The sequence below is a fragment of the Leguminivora glycinivorella genome, chromosome Z (genome assembly GCF_023078275.1).
Source record: "Leguminivora glycinivorella isolate SPB_JAAS2020 chromosome Z, LegGlyc_1.1, whole genome shotgun sequence".
Lineage (NCBI taxonomy): Eukaryota > Metazoa > Arthropoda > Insecta > Lepidoptera > Tortricidae > Leguminivora > Leguminivora glycinivorella.
This window is the reverse complement of record NC_062998.1, coordinates 6,555,697-6,576,734: the sequence shown is the minus strand read 5'-3', so window position 1 is coordinate 6,576,734 and position 21,038 is coordinate 6,555,697. Positions and strand designations below refer to the sequence as shown.

At 34.7% G+C, this 21,038-nt stretch overlaps 1 protein-coding gene across 3 annotated transcripts in view; it reads left to right on the top strand.

The window, feature by feature from the left end:
* Positions 1–4,740: 4,740 nt before the first annotated feature.
* The window catches only part of LOC125240805 (aquaporin AQPAe.a), a 147,202-nt gene continuing 130,904 nt past the window's right edge, over positions 4,741–21,038 (top strand). For 2 of the 3 annotated variants that reach the window (XM_048148913.1, XM_048148912.1), the window contains exon 1: positions 4,744–4,891. In XM_048148913.1, the coding sequence (XP_048004870.1) occupies positions 4,870–4,891 (22 nt within the window). In that variant the 5' untranslated portion in view covers positions 4,744–4,869. Of the gene's footprint in view, positions 4,892–21,038 lie in introns of all 3 variants that reach the window. The other variant, XM_048148917.1, reaches the window with a different exon arrangement.

Genomic DNA, 21,038 nt, shown 5'->3' with positions numbered 1-21,038 from the left:
TCGCTTTCGTAAAAACTAGTACCTAAGCCAAATCTTGGGATTAGTTGTCAAAGCGGACCGCGACATTAGTAGACCGATTTTCATGAAACATGCTAAGAACACTCCCGACTAACTCAGCTTTCAGGCAAAAAAAACTAAATCTAAATCGGTTCATCCGTTCGGGAGCTATGATGCCACAGACAGACACACACACAGACAGACAAACAGACAGACAGACACGTCAAACTTATAACACCCCGTCGTTTTTGCGTCGCTAATGGTTCATTTCTAGTTGCTTTCAGGTTGAAACTTCAGAGGGCCATATCTTATACTTTTAAACGAGCAATTCTTGTATATTTATTTATTTATTTATATATTTATTTATTTACACTGACGATCTCGGAAACCGCTCTAACGATTTCGCAGAAATTTGTTATGTGGGGGTTTTTGGGGGTGAAAAATCGGTCTAACTTATCCTTAGGTCCCGGAAAACGCGAATTTTCGAGTTTTCATGCGTTTTTCTTCGCGCGCCATCTCGTGTGCAGTAGTTGTACTGTTAAGACAGAATTCTTTCGGTCGATGTAAGTACAATTTATTGCAAACACTAGATGGCGACACAGGTCAAGGCTAAAACGAATAGAAAATACACTATTTGAGTTTTTGTGGCGAAATGCGCGCCATCTCGTGTGGAGTAGTTGTGTTATTAAGGCTGAGAATTCTTTCGCTCGATGTAGGTACTATTCATTTTTGAACTAGATGGCGACACATGTCAAGGATACGAAACAGAACCGAGCGAAGCTCGGTTGCCCAGATATTGTACTGTAAAACGTCGTACAATAGATAGGTACACGTGCGAAGGTGAAATTCGTAACTCTTGTCGATTTAAAACACTCCGATCGTGTGTTAATTTATCGCTATTCGTTTCGAACTTCCTCATTTCCGCACTTGTATCGTCATATTCGTAATATATGTATATAGGTACAGTCAAGTGCAAAAATACGTATCGATTTTATCCGCTCAAAAATATGTAACGAGACCTTATTCCGCCGACATAAAGTGCTATGGGACATATTTTTGATAAGTTGTACGCACCCATCTTTTTACACTTGACTGTACTATTTTAAGTTAGTAAGTGTTCCTGATAATCCTGATACACAAACACTGTTCTCCTTAAATGATGCTACTTTTTCAAGCTGGTAAATCATTTTAATTACCTAAGATGACATTTTTTAGCCCCCCGCGCAAAAACGACGGGGTTTTATAAGTTTGACGTCTCTGTCTGTCTTGTCTGTGTGTGTGTCTGTCTGTGGCATCGTAGCTCCCGAATGGATGAACCGATTTAGATTTAGTTTTTTTTTGTCTGACAGCTGCTGAGTTAGTCGGGAGTTTTCTTAGCCATGTTTCATGAAAATCGGTCTACTATGTCGCGGTCGGGGTTTTTTCAAAATTGTAATTTTGTGGTTAGGTTATAGATGGGTATTATATTGACTGTGTGCCCTTTCTGAATGAGTTAGTTGACTTAGTTGTAGGTATATCCAGTATACATACGGTATATATTTTTCTTTATCATAAAATGAGTGAATGTTTGTTATCATTTAGTTTAGTATATAATAGTGATTAACATTTTTAGCTGACATCCGCTGCTAATCATTAATCAAAATGAATTGATTATTACTGATAAATATAATTTGCTATGTTCACATTCAAATTAATTGATAGATGATATAGATATACGACAAAAACTAGAGTTTGAAATAATTATCTAATTGTATTATTTATACATAAGGAACATCAGGGCAATTTCAACTAGATGAAATATATTCCATGTTTTACACTATTTAGGATTCTCCATACGGTTTTCATCGATTTTTGACAAGCAGATAGATTTATAAGAGAAAGATTTCAATCTTTTACCTTTTCGTAAAGCCATATTAAAAAAAAAGAGGATACTTTTTTTTTAAATTCTTTTCAACAGTCAGGTGTTCTGCTTAATGAAAGAGCTCTTAGGTGGCGTAAAACCACCATATATTTTTTGTGACTTCCTATGGAATCAAGTAATCAACAGAATTTTTAAAAACTGAAGTGGCACTGGTTGACGCTACATGGCGTCTCTGCCTCTCTGTCTCTCATTTTTCAAGCTACTACAGAAGAGCTACAGGGAGAGCGAGACGCTTAGTTTAGCTACGAACCCCCTTTAAATATGGGAATTTTAGTTAAACATACTATTGTAGTTAACTAGATTTGTCAAAAAAATATTGTCCATTCAGAACAACTCGGTTAAAAGATATTGCGAAAAAATCTTTATAATGTTGTAAAATTCTTTATTTACATGAACATATTTCCATAATTATATAAGAAACTAAGACTAAACTTAAAAGCTAGTTAAATGTCTAAAATAGGCCCATTGTTGATTTCCTGGGCAATTGTACCAAGAACACTGGCGACATTTCCTGGCTGTTATCGGAAATGCTGACTTTACGTTTTTTGATGTCCGCGTGTGGAATGGCCAATAATACTTACTTAAATAGACATATTAAATAAAATAGGATGTTGGAACTTGAACAAAAATATATAAATACAGTATAATTATATAACTAGAAAATACCCAAGACTTGAATATAATAGTATAACATTTTATGTGAGTATTAATTCGTTTGGATCCATTGGTAACCCTATCACCGGACGCCGCGCACGTGCGGCTCGTTTCTTTGTAAGAATTTTGTAGGTATTTAAAAAGGCGGCATTTCGTGAACATCAAAGCAGTGAGCCTTCTGTACTTGTACTATTATATATTCTGTGGAGGAAGTCGCCAGCTCTTCGGTCACCAATTACCTCAACCAGACGCTTCGCGATTTCTGTGAACAACTTTATAATTGAGGTTCTGCTCTCGACTGTTTCCTCCTTCAACACTAAATCAATCGTAACGAAATTTGAGAATCTGTATAACGATGAAATAATGTCTCGGGCCATTTAGCTTTTTTGGCTAATTGTTGCCAATTTTGAATAATTACACCTTTTTTTGCGCCATAATCAATAAGGCCGTTTTGGAAATTTTTGATGGGCTCCAGCGTCTTTAAAAATAAGAATATCAAAAGACACACACAAATTAAAATAATAATAATCTGTGTTGAAAAAATCATTGCTCTATCTTCAAAAACCAGGGAGGAAATAGTCGAGAGCGTTTGTATGGAGAATTGACCCCTCCTGTGTCGTCTTAAGCAATCCTGTCGTTTGCTAGATTGCTAGGCTGGGGAAAATATGTACATGGCATTTAAATCTGGGATCAAAAATGTCATTGTCTGATTTCACACGTGTATCAAACGGAGATAATCTCTTCGCCTAACGATAACAAACTGGATGGAATACAAGTAACTAGTATAATCACGTTTCAATAGTGTCTAGACATATTGTCATTCAGATTTCACTATTGACTTTTTAGGGTTCCGTAGTCAACTAAGGAACCCTTATAGTTTCGCCATGTCTGTCTGTCCGTCCGTCCGTCCGTCCGTCCGTCCGTCCGTCCGTCCGTCCGTCCGTCCGTCCGTCCGTCCGTCCGTCCGTCCGTCCGTCCGTCCGCGGATAATCTCAGTAACCGTAAGCACTAGAAAGCTGAAATTTGGTACCAATATGTATATCAATCACGCCAACAAAGTGCAAAAATAAAAAGTGGAAAAAAATGTTTTATTAGGGTACCCCCCTTACATGTAAAGTGGGGGCTGATATTTTTTTTCATTCCAACCCCAACGTGTGATATATTGTTGGATAGGTATTTACTAGCACAGTATAATAAAGAGTGTTATCGTACAGTATGGACACTCCCGCTCCCCGCTGAAAGTGTCGCCCACCCCCTCTCGGTTACCTCACAGTTACCGCCTGTCAAAACCGCGAATATATTCGCGTCATATTTCACTCATACAAGCATAGTAACCGTTCCCTACACGAGTTAGACTGTGTGCTAGGAACGCGCCTCTTTCATATATTTAATCGCCAGTGTCCGAGGTGTGGTACCTACTAGTATGCCGGACCTTACGACCCTAAGCGTGTGTCATTTGTGAGACAAACAAATCCTTGGATTAGTTGTGAAAGCGGACCCAAGCTTTTATCAAACGTAGCAAAATGCTGAGATATTTAACTCTCGGGAAAAGATAGGACAGAAACAAAACAGTCGAATCATGCTACGTGTAAGCTGCTACTGCCGCTTATAGATAATTTAATAAAGAACAGCGAGGCAATTTCGACTGGGGGACAATTGCAACTGATCCATTTTTTCCATGTATTACGCTATTAAAATGAGTTCCACGTTCATCCACTGAACACGCGTGGCATAATATAACCAGTGGACAGTCTATTAAATTGAATTCTATATACTTAATACCGATCGAAAACGTTGTAAAACATTGAATAAATGTGTCAGTGGCATTTCTGCAGTCGAAATTCCCGCTGTACCTTATGTATTACAAAAAAAAACATCAATCTTATTAGTTTTCCATTAGATTGTCAGTGACTGACATATACTTAGAACATGTAAAGGTGAAGCTTTAAAACCACCGCCATTTCTTAGCTAAGGAACCTCAAAGTGCAAGGCATTTACTTTTGAAGTCGGCCGTGCGCGATCAGGCGTCACTGTTTCTACAGTGTCTAAAATGTTATTATATCAACATTATTATATTCCCGGCAGTGATATAACCGTCATCCGTCACCATATAAACCGTATTTATCCAACTATTTACCACTTATCGCTTTAATAAATATATTCACCGGGAGAACTCACTCGCAGTCTGAACGCGGCTACGAACACACGCGGCTGAAATCGTAATTAATTTAGTTTTCTATCGCCCGTACTACACAAGACGTGTCGTGTTCCCCATCAGTGACGAACGAACGAACAGAATGTCTGCCAAGAACACTCAAAGTAAGTTTCGAAATTTGAAATGTTTACGTTTTTAAAATTGGAACGTGTATTTTTCAGTAGCGGGTTTTTTTAGGGAGATTTAGATGTTTTGTGATTTAAGTATTCGGTAAAATGATATCGGATAATATAATTGCTAAATTAGTTTTTTGCGCATGAAGGATAATGAAACTTTTTGCGACTTCTGTATTCGAGCGAAAATGAGATTCGAAAATCGAACGTTTGAATAATAACGGTTACAATATTTACGATGTATACAGCCGTGCGCTCAATACAAACTCACATTAATGTCAGTGAATATTTTCGTGTTACAATTATACACATATAATAATCTCGTGAATAATTCATTTCGTTTTTCAAATTATATAACAGTCTTATGTAATTTTATACTTAGGTATATAAAATAACAAGACATTTTATACGAATTAGTATCTGTGTGAACTATTTAATCTGGCAGCGAATGTATTTTTGTCTTTTGTAAATTGTTTGTTTAGGGCCATGATTTTTCACTCTTGACTTTTTGAGTCGAATATGTTTGGGCATTTTCACAAGAATAATCACCAAAAAAAAAATTTTAAGGTAGGTAAATTTTATGTTTTTTTTCTCAGAATCACGACCCTTTCGATCTAGGGTAAAAAACGAGACACAAAAGAATGGTTCCAAAATTTTCTATGACCTATCTATTATTTTGCATACACTTTGTAACCGCTGTGCAAAGTGGAAAAATTAAATTTGGGACGCTTTTTTTTTGCCTAGTAAGATCGAAAGTGCTCGTGATTCTGAGTAGGAAAAACATTAAATTTACCTATTTTATAAAAATAAGCTTTTGAATCTTTTTTCGCGAAAATGCCCGTTTCTGACTAGGTATACCTTTACGAAATTAGCTATTGCGATTAAAGACTATATTTACTAAGAACGTATTGCTGTAGTATTTTTATTAGGTGCTTACTTTTGGGATCAAATGAGAAGTTGGTATAGGTATACACCGTGTTGTTTTAAATTTCGCAAATTATAAAGGTGCATGCATTTATGGGCTTAAATCATTTATTCAAAGAGACTGGTATTAAAATTAATTACTTTGGAGATCTTCAATCGTTTATCCTTGTAAGACCCAGAATTTTTTTTCTGTGTTGAATTTGATACTTTGCTTAATTCCTTTGTAGTTCAAAATGCGATTTTTATTTTGCTCGTTTTAAACTCAGGACTTAGGAATCCCCGTAATTTATATTAATATTAAAATATATCCATGCCCAAATTTGAAAATGTTCAATAACCTAGTTTATCAAATTCACTTTTGATGGCCGGAAAACATGAAAAATGGCAAAACATTTTTTTATGTTAAACATAATTATTTTGTTGCGGAAAACATGAAAAATGGCAAAACATTTTTTTATGTACTTTAAAAAAAAAAACATAATAAGTATTATTCTTATTTTATTAAAACGTTAAATCATAATTATTTTGTTGCGGCCTGTGGCCCGTTTCTCGAAAAGTACAAGCCTTATATTACAAGTGTGTTTCCATGACAACCCATACGATTTGACAGTTCGCGCACTTGTAATACAAGGCTTGTACCTTTCGAGAAACGGGCCCCTGATCCATAGAAAATATAAAAAGATTTTTCCCCGGCCTAATACATCAAATTGTGTGAAATTCCAACATTAAGGGACCAGGGGACCGATTTTTGAGTCTCACGCGTTCGAATTCAGAAAATTGTCACTGAAAATACTAAGCAATTCACTGTTTTCAACCGGTATTTTAGTGACAAATCCCATATGTGAGATTCAAAAATCGGCCCCCAGATAGGGAACTATAGTTTTCCTAAATTTTTAAATTGATCTTGTTCTATAAGAAGTTGGTAAGAAGTTTTAAAAGGCAATGAGACAAAAGAAATGCTACTTTATTTGGTTCACGAAAGGTCAAAATTAAAATAAATTCGTTGCTCCGTTTTGCTGTGAAGGACGGACAAACAAACAGACACACACACTTTCCCATTTATAATATTAGTATGGATTAGTATGGATTAACGTACATACACTTACATACTTACTTAGGTATATATTTATCTTTTTGAGTAATGCCTAATTAACCATTATTATCGCGTTTATCGTATTAAAAATACCAATTTATCAAGCGGAAACGGAAACTTTGAGTCCCAAATTAAACTAATACCTTTACAATATATTATTATTTATGATATAATATTAATATAGCTATAAGCTATATTATTATTTGATGACTGGCCTTGCCTAGCTGGGGACCCTGCCTGTAAAGCCGAAGATCTTGGGTTTGAATCCTGATACAGGCCCGATTTTTGTAATAATCATAAATTTTGATAGAACAGACATATACACTCTTAAATCCGATCTTTTTTGCCGTCCCAAAATAGGTATAGTTTGAATTTGACACGATACACGATGTATGGAATCCAGATTTTATGCTTATGTGATTTCATATCAGTTTATATATCACTTGGATCATGTAAATTCTAACATTCTGCATATTATATCGTTTGAATACTTTCCGAAAAACTCATGAGTTTTTCGAAACTTATGTGCAAAATGTCGTTTGATATTTGCCAGTCGCTTTTCGGTGGAGGAAAAGATCGTGAGGAAACTGGACTAATTCCAATAACGCCTTCGGGTTGGAAGGACAGATGGCAGTCGCTTTCGTAAGACTATAGTGCCTACGATAAATCTTGGGATTAGCTGTCAAAGCGGACCCCAGGCTCCCATGAGCCGTGGCAAGTGCCGGGATAACGCAAGGAGTATATATATGTATATATATATATCGTTTTGATATTGGATACCCACAACAAATGCATTCTTGAGCTTACCGCGGGACTTAAGGCTCGTTTACACGGCGCGCGAACTCGCATGCGATTTTAGATACATTGACTATTGAGGTTAATTTACATCCGATTCAGACGGCAGATCTCATCTTATATTATATCTGCGGATGGCCTTACGGATATAATTACGACCCATAGGGAGCTTTTAAGCAATTGCACTCTATGATCCTAAGATCCTTCAGCTATTCAAAAGCTTCTCATCTCAACCATCTCCATGTGTTTGATGATGAGGCTCATGGGTAGCTCTGTGAAGTCCTTTAGTTCCAGGTAACCTGCTCCAAAATCCTTTATTCTTTGTCTGGCGAGGGCGTGACATTTGCACATTAAGTGTCTGACAGTATCACAGTATAAACCAGTAATAACTCGTCTAACAAACGTATAATACAGCTCGTAAACTTAATAAGGGCGATAAATGAAACCAGGCATATAATTCAATATTGTTATCATTAATTGAGAGGTGTTTTTGAGTTACTTTTAGTTTTCACCCCATAATGAATTTTTGAAAAAATTTCCAGCAGCAATGTACTGTAAACGTGGTTGCGATGACAATCAATGACAACTGTCAACGAGCGGTTAACGCGAGTGTGTTTGCATTACGTTGCGGGCCGAATTTTGTATGGATAAAAAAAAATCTATTTTAAGTAAAAGTTATCTAATTCCATTTTTTATGTCCTATACTCACCACCGTTAAGAGGTTCGCCCGTATTAGGTTTACACCCTGTATATCATTTACACGCCGAGTGGGGTGCACACTAGCGCGTCGTGTACGTACGCAACACATGCAAGCGGATTTGGATATACGTGGATAAGAATAATATGCATAATTAAATTAAAATTTAAATTTTTTAAATTTTAAATTATTTATTCAATAAAAGTAAAACAGTTTTTACATAAAACTTTCCGCCAAACTGTAGAGCAGTTTGTTGGCAGGAATAATGATATTTTTTGTGTTTTCGGACTGATATAATATAATACCATATTATTTGTAATAGTTAAAGTTAATAGTATTAAATAATGTCGAGTAACATTTAAAGTAACTTTTCCCCTCACTACCTCGGAAACACGTGTTTTATCCTTTAATGCCAGCGGGTTAAAACGCATTTTATCCACTAGTGGGTAAAGTAATTTGACCTTGAATATAGTCAAATTAACTGCTTTAAATTTTATAAAAATAGGTGAATCTAGTAATGAAGATCATTTACCACCTGTGGAACTACTGGAAGCAGTGATAAACGCATTTTTTGCGTTGCAGTTTCCTCGCTATAGAGAGCGGAAAAGTTTTGTGTTACACACGGGTGCAAATGTATTTTACTTCTCGTGTATTGAAAAACTCGCTAGTTTCAGGATTCTATTCTTTTTCTATTCCACACTCGGCGTTAATATACAACTTATTTTATTTTATTTTACTTTATTAGGTACACCAAACAGATTTCGTACAAAATCTTGATAACAATTAAAACTTATGCTAAGTGGTTTAAAACTAGCACGAGATCCAAAACAAGTGTACTCAGCATGTTTTACAATTCAGCGGAAACAATACATATTTTAGCACTATCTAGTAAGTAAAACTACAATATATAAGTAGCAAACATCAGAGAACTATTAGGTAACAATTTTGCCCCCTTGTATAACAAATAACTATTGTTTAACTACGTGCTTTAGAACGCAGTAGGTACCTTTCGCGACGCCGCTGCCGGAGAGTGACTACTGACTCGTCCTTATACAGTGACAGTGTCTTCCTCTTCACACATACGACAATCAGTGTTTTCAGTGTGTCCCATCTCGGATTGTCATCAGCGCCTCATTGTAACTCGCATGCGAGATCTCGCACCGTGTAAATCAGCCTTTAATCGATTTGTGTAAGAATTTCCTTATAATATTTTAAACATATTTAATTGCTACAAAAAACTACTTTTGGCTAAGGAAATGTTTATCCCTAATGAGGTATAGGGAAAAATACGAATACAATACATAGTTACTATGAATAGGTTAATTTATGTGCGGTTTCCTCTCGACATGTTATCACTGTGCGAGTAACAAATCCGTATACTGAAATAAAATGACCATGTTTGTGTTCAAGGTCAGGCTGTCAGGAATATGTTGATATTATTATTAAATTATGGCGACCAAAAAATTAGAAGCGCTGGTGGCCTAGTGGTAAGAGCGTGTGACTTTCAATCCGGAGGTCGCGGGTTCGATCTCCGGCTCGTATCACCAATAACTTTTTCGGAACTTATGTGCGAAATGTCATTTGATATTTGCCAGTCGCTTTTCGGTGAAGGAAAACATCGTGAGGAAACTGGACTAATTCCAATAAGGTCTAGTTTACCCTCCGGGTTGGAAGGTCAGATGGCAGTCGCTTTCGTAAAAACTAGTGCCTACGCTAAATCTTGGGATTAGTTGTCAAAGCGGACCCCAGGCTCCCGTGAGCCGAGGCAAATACCGGGATAACGCAAGGATGATGATGATGATTATTTATTTTTCTTATTTACTGTGTTCATATTGAAATACCGTAAATCAGTAAAATCGGCGCCACTATAAAGCACTTAAAATACGATTGACACTTCATGTTACGTAAAAAAAGCATTATCTCTCTACCACCCTCTTACCACATACGACCTTTTTATTTTGCAGCACTTGTGTCGGAATCCTCATATCTTTATTTGCCACTTCAGAATATTGTTTAGGCTCTTGAGAGGCATAGGCAGGCTGCATCTTTGATCTACTGTGACAAATTATTGTACGTGAAGTGACTAGTATATTCAATACAGCGATTGTTAATATACCTAGATGTCTAAAGAGCTCTCAAAAAGAAACCCCACGACTATTGTGCCACGGTAGGCGGGGCCTCAATATTGTGCCACGGAGCTATTCAGTGCGCAAATGGCGGCCAGTCGGAACGGAACAGTTGTAGTACGCCGTATTTAGAATATATGTTTACCAAAAAAATTGCAATATTGTTCGGTAATAACATGTGCTCGTTAATTGTTCCAATAAATACTGAGAAAAATATGGAGTTAAGTTTCACGTGACCCCCCACTTTCCTAAAATGTGGGGGTGGAAGTTTGTATGGCGCATTTCGCAATTTTCAGCTAGTATGGATATATATATATATACAGTTTAAACAGTTGGGCAAAAAACGGCACAAATATGGTCACGTAGTTTGGGTATGTTCCCTTATGAGTTATATGTCACTCTCCATCCCTTCGACTATCTCCACTTAATAGATCACCTCAATTTGTAGCTCCATTTTGCTGTGAAAGACGGACAGACACGCACACTTTCCCATTTATAATATTAATAAGCATCTGAATACCACACAGGTCTTCTTGTCTTCTCTCATCGATGCCTGCAGAAATAGCTAAAATCTCTTACATAAACTAACATACAGTTAGCTAGTTGTAAGTAGCAAAAGTGACATCTCTCGGGAAATTGAGTAAACACGTAGGTAAGCGTTTTATACAGAAATGTTCCCATTTTTAACACGCTTTTTTTCCTTTTATTTCAATACCTATATCGCTCGCAGTCATTTCTGCATGATAATCAGTGATCGGGGATTTGGGTGCCACACTGAGGAATGTCAAGTTTAAACAGTCATATATGGATATGCCGTCCGTCCGGCCCGTGATAATTGTTCTTATTTCATCCTATACAAAAGATCAGACGGATCGCCCCATGGTAATAATGGTAAGAAACTACCGTAGCTAATAAACAATGAAGTTACAAGTAACTGGTCGAAACATAAGCGCAATTCCCGTGTAGGTAATACATATTATATTTATAAAATAAACAATATTGAATAAGCAAGTGTTGGTTATGATATAAGTAAATAGGAATGATTATATAAAAATAACGAAATAGTACAGAAATGTAGGTATTATTTAGGTGTAAATAATATTAAAAAGTCAAACTTTCTTTGTCACTAAATTATTTATCGATAATAAAGTGTTTTTTTTTATATAAATGACATATTTTAGTTTTTATTGTAAGTGAGACCTATACTAAACGAATTAAGAAAAGTAAATTCAGCAATAAATTGATAAATACGTAATTATACGTAATATTATGATAAAAAATCTGTCCTTTTTCTAACCACATAAAGCGGCATACTAGCATAATGTTTGAGGTCATTCACCCCGTGTGGCATTCAAATCCCCGATCACTGATTATAATAAACAGGAATATTGAAGTTAGTACCTAAACACAATGCTATTATTGGTATATAATATTAAAACCGTTGAACGGTGTCAATTTCGAAATGTGAATAAAATTGAAGGAAAATTGCGTTTGCAGGATACAAAAGTACATTATATTGTTATAGCGCCATAGTTACTCATGAGTTAAAACAATGGATATAATTCATTTCTGTATAGTTTTATTACAAAAGTACTTTATTTTATATTTTATAATATAAAACTATTTTATTAACCACTTATCATCGCTAACATTTCATTGCCTATTGTGACTAAGGATTTTGTATAAATTGCCATAAGGGCATGACTATACTTGACGGGATGCGAGAGGATCAGCCTCTTGAACAAACATCTAAGAACAATACGAATGAGATGAAAAACATTGACTACAGCTTCAATATTATAAAATATCACACTTACTACATGCAGAGCACAAAAACATTAAAATTAAATCATCTCACACACCTGTAGTGTAATAGAGCGATAACAGGTGATTGTTCTAGTCCGAACAATAGATGGCCAGCTGAGCAATATTATAAGTACCTAGTTATATATTATGTTATCGCACGTAACTCGCATACTTGGGTGTGCGATCAAGTACGGTCAACCGGGGTGGCTTTAAAACGCTGGGGCGACTTTGAACATTTAGTTTTAAAGTCATACATACATATAATCACGCCTGTATCCTATAAAGGGGTAGGCAGAGCACATGAACTACTAAGTCTCAGTGCCACTATTGGCAAAAAGGTGTTGAAAGAAATCCATATTGTGACATTGCAGTGACAGGTTGCCAGCCTCTCGCCTACGCCACAATTTTAGTCATACTGTAAGTAAATTCGCGATTTTAGATAGTAGATTTACAAGAATATTTCATTGATCTAACTAGTTACATGAAAAGTTTCAGTTAATAATGAATAATGTTTATTTTCAAGCCGTTCCAATTCCATCAAAGTTACCCCAAATTTTCCTAAAGCCACCCCGGTTGACGTACATTTCAACAGTTTCAACTGGGATGGATTTAGTGTTTTCCATTTCATAATGATAATATTTTTCTGAATCTATGTATTCAATAGACACTAACAATGCAATATGAAAAGTACACCAATGTTGCAATAACATAATTATACCTAACTGTAAACAACCGTATAGTATTAACATTTTGTTTTAATATTTCATAGATAGCAAGATTTTTGAAAAAAATACTGTCAGGTATCATAGGTATAGGGGTATTGGGTTATATTAAAGATATTTTTTAATCATTTTAAACAATAACACCAGCCAATGATTAGTATTATTACATTTTGAATTTAGAATTTCCAAAATTATGTAACATGAAAGTTACTCTTTTCCATTTTATCCCACGTATCATTTCAGAAACAATCATAATCGATATCCATACTAATATTATAAATGGGAAAGTGTGTGTGTGTTTGTCCGTCTTTCACGACAAAACAGAACGACGAATAGACGTGATTTTTTAAGTAGAGATAGTTGAAGGGATGGAGAATGACGTAGACGTATTTTTGTCTCTTTCTAACCCCCGGAGTCCCTCAAATGGGGGGTGGAAGATTGTATGTAGCATTCCGCAATTTTCAAATTTAAAGCGAAGCCGCGGGCAAAAGCTATATTGAATGATATTATTGTCGTAGTGTAATTGTTATGACCTTCAAGAATTGAATTCAATCAGTGTGCCAAAAATACGGCATTTGTTCATCTAGCTTGTTTATTAGAAAAAACGTTAAACATGTTTTCGTATTTTTTTCTCTATTTAAACACTTCTTGTATCGTAAATAATATCTATTACATGTAGGGAACACCATGTTGAAAAAAACAAAGTTCTTCGTAGACAATTGCTGTTTTTAAATCTAGATGGCGTTGTCATTTTAGATTTATAACAGGTTTTTTTTTTCAATAAATTGACTTATTGGCATAGATATAACGCACATATTGACCGCTTGATCCCTCCCCCCCCCCTCTCTAACGTTGCTTGATCCACCATATAGAAGAAGAAGATAGAAGTTTAAAGCCTGCTCAATCAACAAAACCCTCCTAATGAGAAATATGCTCTAGTTCATTTTTTTTAAGACGCTAATCAGTCGAACTTTTATATGTACAATACAATACAATACAAATATTCTTTATTGTTCACCAATATTGGAAACTTGACGAACTTAAATGTATCTTAAGCTCTTTTGAAACGATTATACATATCGTCGCCTTAACAGAAACATGGATTAAGGATGAAGACGAAGCACAAAGACTGCAAATACCAGGATATGTTCATTATTACAACTTTCGACAAAATAGCAGAGGAGGAGGAGTGTCTATTTTTGTACATGAAACTCTTAAACACCACCTTATTGAAGAACGCAGCGTGAATGACAATCACTTTGTATGGATCCACATAAAAAAGTTCTCTCTAGATATTGGAACTATATATAAACCAGAACGTACGAATCCTACAGAGTTCATTGAGGAATACTCTAAACAGTTACAGGGACGCCAGAGATTATTGATTTTCGGAGACTTTAACTACGATCTACTTAAACCAAACTCAGTTACAAAGGAATACAAACAGGCTCTCAAAGAAAAAGACATAAAAATACTAAACAAAATTGACCCAACACATTGTACCCGTGAAACATCAACAAGGAAATCGATCTTGGATCACGTCTGCTCTAACCTGAAACATAATAAATTCCATATAGCCATTATTGATTCACAACTATCCGACCATAAACAAATATTTTGCGAAATCGAGAAATATCAACCACCTCCCAGGAATAAAATCGAATATACCGCAATAGATTATGATCAATTCTACAGAAATCTTCATACGTACAACAATGATAACAACATATACGAACACCTTGAGCAAAAGCTGCAAAACTGTTTACTAAAATGCAAAACCATAAAATATAAAATTTTAAATCCACCAAAACAAGATTGGATAAGCAAAGAAATAATAAAAGCCATAGATAAAAGAAATGTACTTTGGCAGACATATAAGAAAAATGATAACTCTCAAAATGAACAATTAAAGCAAGAGCTCGACCAACAGAAAATCCTGGTAACAGAGAACATACAAAATGCAAAGAAGACATACTATTACAAGTCCTTTAAGGCATGCGTACACAAGCCTCGAAAGATGTGGAACCTAATAAGCGAGCTATCACATAATCAAAGAAAGGAAACGGCCCCGCCAGCCAAACTGCAATTGGAGTCAACAATCATTACAGACACAGCAGAAATGTGCGAGCAGTTTAATCTATATTTTTCTACCATTGGATCATCGCTAGCTGACAAAATTCCAGTAATTGATCATGACCCTATTCAGAATCGTGCAGTTTCTCACTCAAATCACATTGAAAACCTTAATCAGCTAGAGCTAGCCACTACAGATGAAATAAGCAAAATTATAACAAGTTTAAAAACAAATACTAGTTCTGGCTACGATGGTATTACATCAAAACTAATAAAATCCGTTAAACCAATAATAACTGATGAACTCACCAATTGTATAAATAAAAACTTGGAACAGGGCATTTTTCCCGATACCCTAAAGATAGCAAAAGTTACTCCGATTTTTAAATCAGGCTGCAAAACTGACCCCGGAAATTACCGTCCTATCTCAGTACTCCCTATGATTTCAAAAGTCTATGAAAAAGTTATTTACGCTCGTCTCAGTAAATTCCTTACAACAAAGGATATAATATCTCCACATCAATACGGTTTCAGACCAAAATCAAATACGCTGTCAGCCACAATCGACTTAGTCACTACAATAAAAACCAAAATTGACGAAAGGCAAATAGTGTTAGGGGTCTTCATCGACCTTAAAAAGGCATTCGACACGGTCAGCCACGAAAAACTACTAAACAAACTCCGTAACATAGGGATTATAGGAAAAGCCCATGAAATATTAAAATCGTATCTGTTAAACCGCCAGCAAATAGTTAAAATTGACAAAGAACAAAGTAGCCCTAGGCTAATAACATATGGCGTACCTCAAGGATCAATTTTAGGGCCGCTCCTATTTCTTCTATATATAAATGATATTCAAGACATCGGGCTAAAAGGTAAACTAACTTTATATGCGGATGATACCAGTTTATTTTATTTTGGACGTGACATAGAACATATAATGCTAGAAGTGCAAACGGATTTAGATCTTCTCAATACATGGCTTCAATATAACTTGCTTACCATGAATATTTCGAAAACGCATTATGTCATCTTTACTGCAAAAAATAAAAAAATCAATACTTACACTCCACCGTCACTTAACAATGAAATTATAAGTAATACAACCAACGAAAAATATCTTGGCTTAATCATCGATAATAAATTAACATGGAGGCCACATATTGAGAAGATAAAATCGAAACTCACATCCTTAACTGGGGCTATCCGCAGTATTGCTAGTTGTCTCCCACAAAAGGTTAAATATTTAGTATATAATTCTTTAATCAAGCCACATATCGACTACTTGATCGAAATATGGGGGGCAGCGGCTAAGACCAATTTATCTAAAATACAAATAGCCCAAAATAAACTGATAAAAACCCTGTTTAACTACAATTTCCGAACACAGACTAAAAAAATTTATAAAACTCTTAAAATTATGAACATTCAGCAGTCATATATCTACCATACATGCATATTGATCCGTAAAATACTTCAAAAAGATATACACTCACAAATAAATTTTACAAAAAAACACCAAGTACAAAAAATGAAATTACGAAATGCGGACAATTTAATACTGCGGACGCCACGGACAAGTTACGGAAGAAAGAGCATCATTTATGAAGGCGCGCAAATATATAACAAGCTGCCGAAAGATATTAAGGAGGCCAAATCTATAATAACATTCAAAAAACTCCTTAAATTCCATATATTCAATAATCTACGTCTAGAATAGGTAATAATATCAATTTAATTGTTATATTAAGTATAATAATTAACTAATTTATATTAATTTATTATTTAAAAAAAAAACTAGTAAAAAAAAAGGCCACCAGAACCTTTAAAATTATAAAAATAAAAATTATAATTCTGTAAAATAAATAAAAACATTAAAAGTATATATTATAAAACTAGTAAAAAAGCCCACCAGATCGCGAAATATCTCATTTATAAGAATACCTACTTATATGTAAATATAAAAAATATCTATTATAATTATGTGCAATATATAAAAACATTTAAAAAACTTATAATATATAAATAACTATAATAATCTTAATAAATAATTAAACAAATAAAATTGTAATAAAATCATGTTAATAATATAAATAAATGCTTAAATGCATATATTATAACAAACGAAATTACTACAAATAAAACCATCTAAACAATCAACAAATAACATCTGTAGTGTGCACAGCTATGCCGCATCCACTGACATCGCATTCATTATAACTCGTCAACATTCGTATTCTTGCTTGTTTGTTATCTACGCTGCGACGAATCTGAACAGAACGGTCAAAATAACTTGTTTCTAAGCCGCTGTTCATTATATTAACGATTTCTACCCACTTTTTTTGTCATACATGCAAAATTGTAACTAGTAGTTAACAAATAATAACTTGCAAACCTTTGTAAACCTAAATATGTATTATGTATGAACTGCACGCTAGCCATAAAATATCTTTACTTATATAAAATTAACATCTCATGTAAGCGAATTTTGTAAATTCTTTATGAGATAATAAATGTCTTAAACCAGAAACCAGAATATAACAAGATTACATCACATAACTTTAATACAATGTAGGTACAATGTACGATAAAAGTACAAAATAAACTAATCTAATCACTTAGTAGATATAAAGATTAAAATGTCGTTACCGGTAGCAATTTTGAATTAAAAAGAAAAAAGTATTTAAAATGAATTATAGCTTACTTTACTTTATAATATAGTTTATTTTAAAAAAGTAACTAAGACTTATCATAATAATTAAACTAAAACTAAATAACCTAACAAACTTTATATAAACCTAAACAATACTTAATAAGTAATAACAATAAAAACATAAAATTATCCAAATAAACTGTTCCCAGTCGTTCCCGGTGCAAAAGTGCCCATGACGCTCGAAGCATTTCCACGTTGGGTTACTATGGACAGCTTTTGCACCTTTATTTTATTGACAGAATATAAATATGTTTTCACCACACCAACTGGTAAAGGCTTTCTTTGCTATTCGAAAACAGATAGCAAAATTGCATTTTATCCACAAGGGGACAAAGTAATTTCATACAAATTTTAACTCGATGTCTTAACCTGGCTGCTAGATTTTACTTATAAAATGATGATTTTGAATCATAAATATTGAATAAATTGATGGATTTGATTTATTTTGATGTTTTATAGTCAGTATTTTGTTCGTGTTGGTGTGGTGAAAATTTTTGTGTTTCACTCGGTGGCAAAGTTTGTTTGACCTTCGTGCCTTGATACCCTCGCAACGCTCAAGATTCCACTTTTTGAACCACTCGCTACGCTCGCGGTTCAATATTGGAATCTTTCGCTTGCTCAGGTATCAATATTGGCACGTGCGGTTAAACAACTACTTTGCCCCCTTGTAAAACAAATAACTATTGTCAGATAATAGTAATTACTTAATGATACATTTGGATAATGTTTAAAGTTTAAACCAATACTTAGCGTGATAGCTGTCTCTAACTATGACATTAAGTAATGATAGTTTACTCAAATAATTACAAAGTTCACTAATATATGTCGGAGGAAGTGTCACTATATCATTATACCTACATTTTACAATAGGTGTCTCCACTACTAGCCATTTAAATTCTACTAATAGGTAGTATTAAAAATGAAAGGTCATTGCTAGTAGATTACAAAATACTATCGCGCCTTTTTAAAATAGTACATTACATCAGAGGCCGGGAAAATGAGGATTTCCGGCCAAGTGGGTATATACGGATAGGGATACGAGGCCGGAAATCCGTTTTCACGCCGAGGCATGTATGGTGCCTTTCTCAAACATACAATGAAATAAAAAAAAAATGCTCTAAAGGACAATATTTTATAAAAAAAAGTTACTTTGCAGGCCTAGTCCTAAAAAATAATATGAAATCCCTTTACAGTCCTCTCTCGAGTTGATGCGCCCAAAAAGCGATACTTCCCAGCCCATTTTAAGGAACGTAAAGACAATATTAAATTGCACGTTTGAGAAAAATAGCTTTTCATCGTTTTCCACAAGCTTCCGAATGGTGAAATCGTGCGATAGAGATTCAAAAATCGGGTTAGTAGCAACACTAGCAACTGGTCTAAAACGCAAAATGTCCATATATTTTCTTTCCGTTATTTAACTTTCTTATTTATCGACGGTGCCCCGCTTACGCGGGGCTCCTATTCTGTGCAGTTTGGCCTTCGGCCATTTGATGATACCTATATTACCTATCGTATCTAACCTAGCTATTTTTATTTGTCGCAGCATGACGGCTGCGGATGTTGGAATGCAAGAATATTATATACCATGGATATTGCGTGCCGAACATTACGTTGAAGCCAGAAAATTTGACCTTGAATTACGTCACGCCGGTCTTGCATCTCTTTCTTTAGGGTGTCCATGATTAAGCATACATTAGGGATATCCCGCGGAATTTGACGTATTACGTTTATACGACTGATTAATTTTGTAACTTATTAAATTCAAATCCGATCAATCGTTTTATCACGAAAGTGAACATCCATCCTCACAAACTCAAAAAGTAAGGTACATTAGGGCAATTCCGAAAGTCGTCTAATTAGGAAAGTCGCATAGAAATCACCATTATTTCCGTCATATCAAGATTCCCCTTTCGGAATTATCTGAACATTTCTGTCATTCGGAATTACTCTAATGCACCTTACTAATTTGTCAACCGCCAATAAGGTCCATTTCTATACCACTCTGCAGTTACTTTGCCTTACGCCACAAAATACGGTACAGTTTTTACCAGTGGTAAACTACTGGGATTTTTTTTTCAGAACCGTTCCAGAATAAGAGCGTGGTGAGTGTTGCAACATGAGGCTTAAAATATAACTTTTCTTTTACTGACACCTGTATTTATTAAAAAATGTTTCAGTCACTTTAAACTATCACAATAATATTTTGGTAGTAACTACTGGGAAAACTAATCCCAGTAGCTATCAACCCCGGTGTGGTAATTAACAATGTGGGGAAAATCCCAGTAGTTAGGACAGGTAAAAACTTGGTGGTAACTAGTGGGAATAGCCACAAAAATATAAGGGAAGTATTTGTCAATGGGGAAATAATGAAATACTAGGACGTTTTAAAACAGTATCTTTATTTTTAAGCGCCGCCCCAAATCTCAAGGAAGGTGGTTCTCAATTCGTACGTATTTCAATTCTCTTCGCATGTATATATATATATATATGTATCTCAATTTAATGTTTATGCCACGATATCTCCGTCGTTACTGGACCGATTTTTAAAATTTCTTTCTGTGTCATAATCTTCAGGCTTAAAGTGCAAATCTGCAAATTGTCTAACGCTCTGAAACATTTCCTTTTATCGGTACAATCGACAGCCAACGCTGCCTCCTTCCTTCATCTTTTGGAACACTGAAAAGTTTAATATTATTCATGTTAATTGTAAAGACATAAACAATAAAGTTGGTATTATTATACTGTGATATGAACTATGAACATAGAAACCGTACCAAGTTGATAGATTTAGCTCCATTCAATAAGAGTAAATACCATGCAAGAAAAAAGATTGGTCACCCTAGTCGTAAAACCACACATAGCATTATTTTTCTTTAAAGGTCATATTTATCGTTCTAAACCTATTCGTGGGAATTTTGATATAATTTGAGACAATGAAAACAATATAATGATAAGAACTAACCAAGATTACAAGCAAAATAGCAGAAAATTTATTGCCAGCGAGGTTTATGAACATTTTGGTAAAATAAGTACTTACTTGTGAAATTTTACGTCGGATTTCGGTTTCCATTTACTTCCACAATGGTTCACTATGCAATACATAGCGCAGAACTTAAGTAAATCGTCGAAAAACGTTTATTTTGCAAAATAAATATCTGAATCGGTGAATGACTTTTGACAATTCTGACA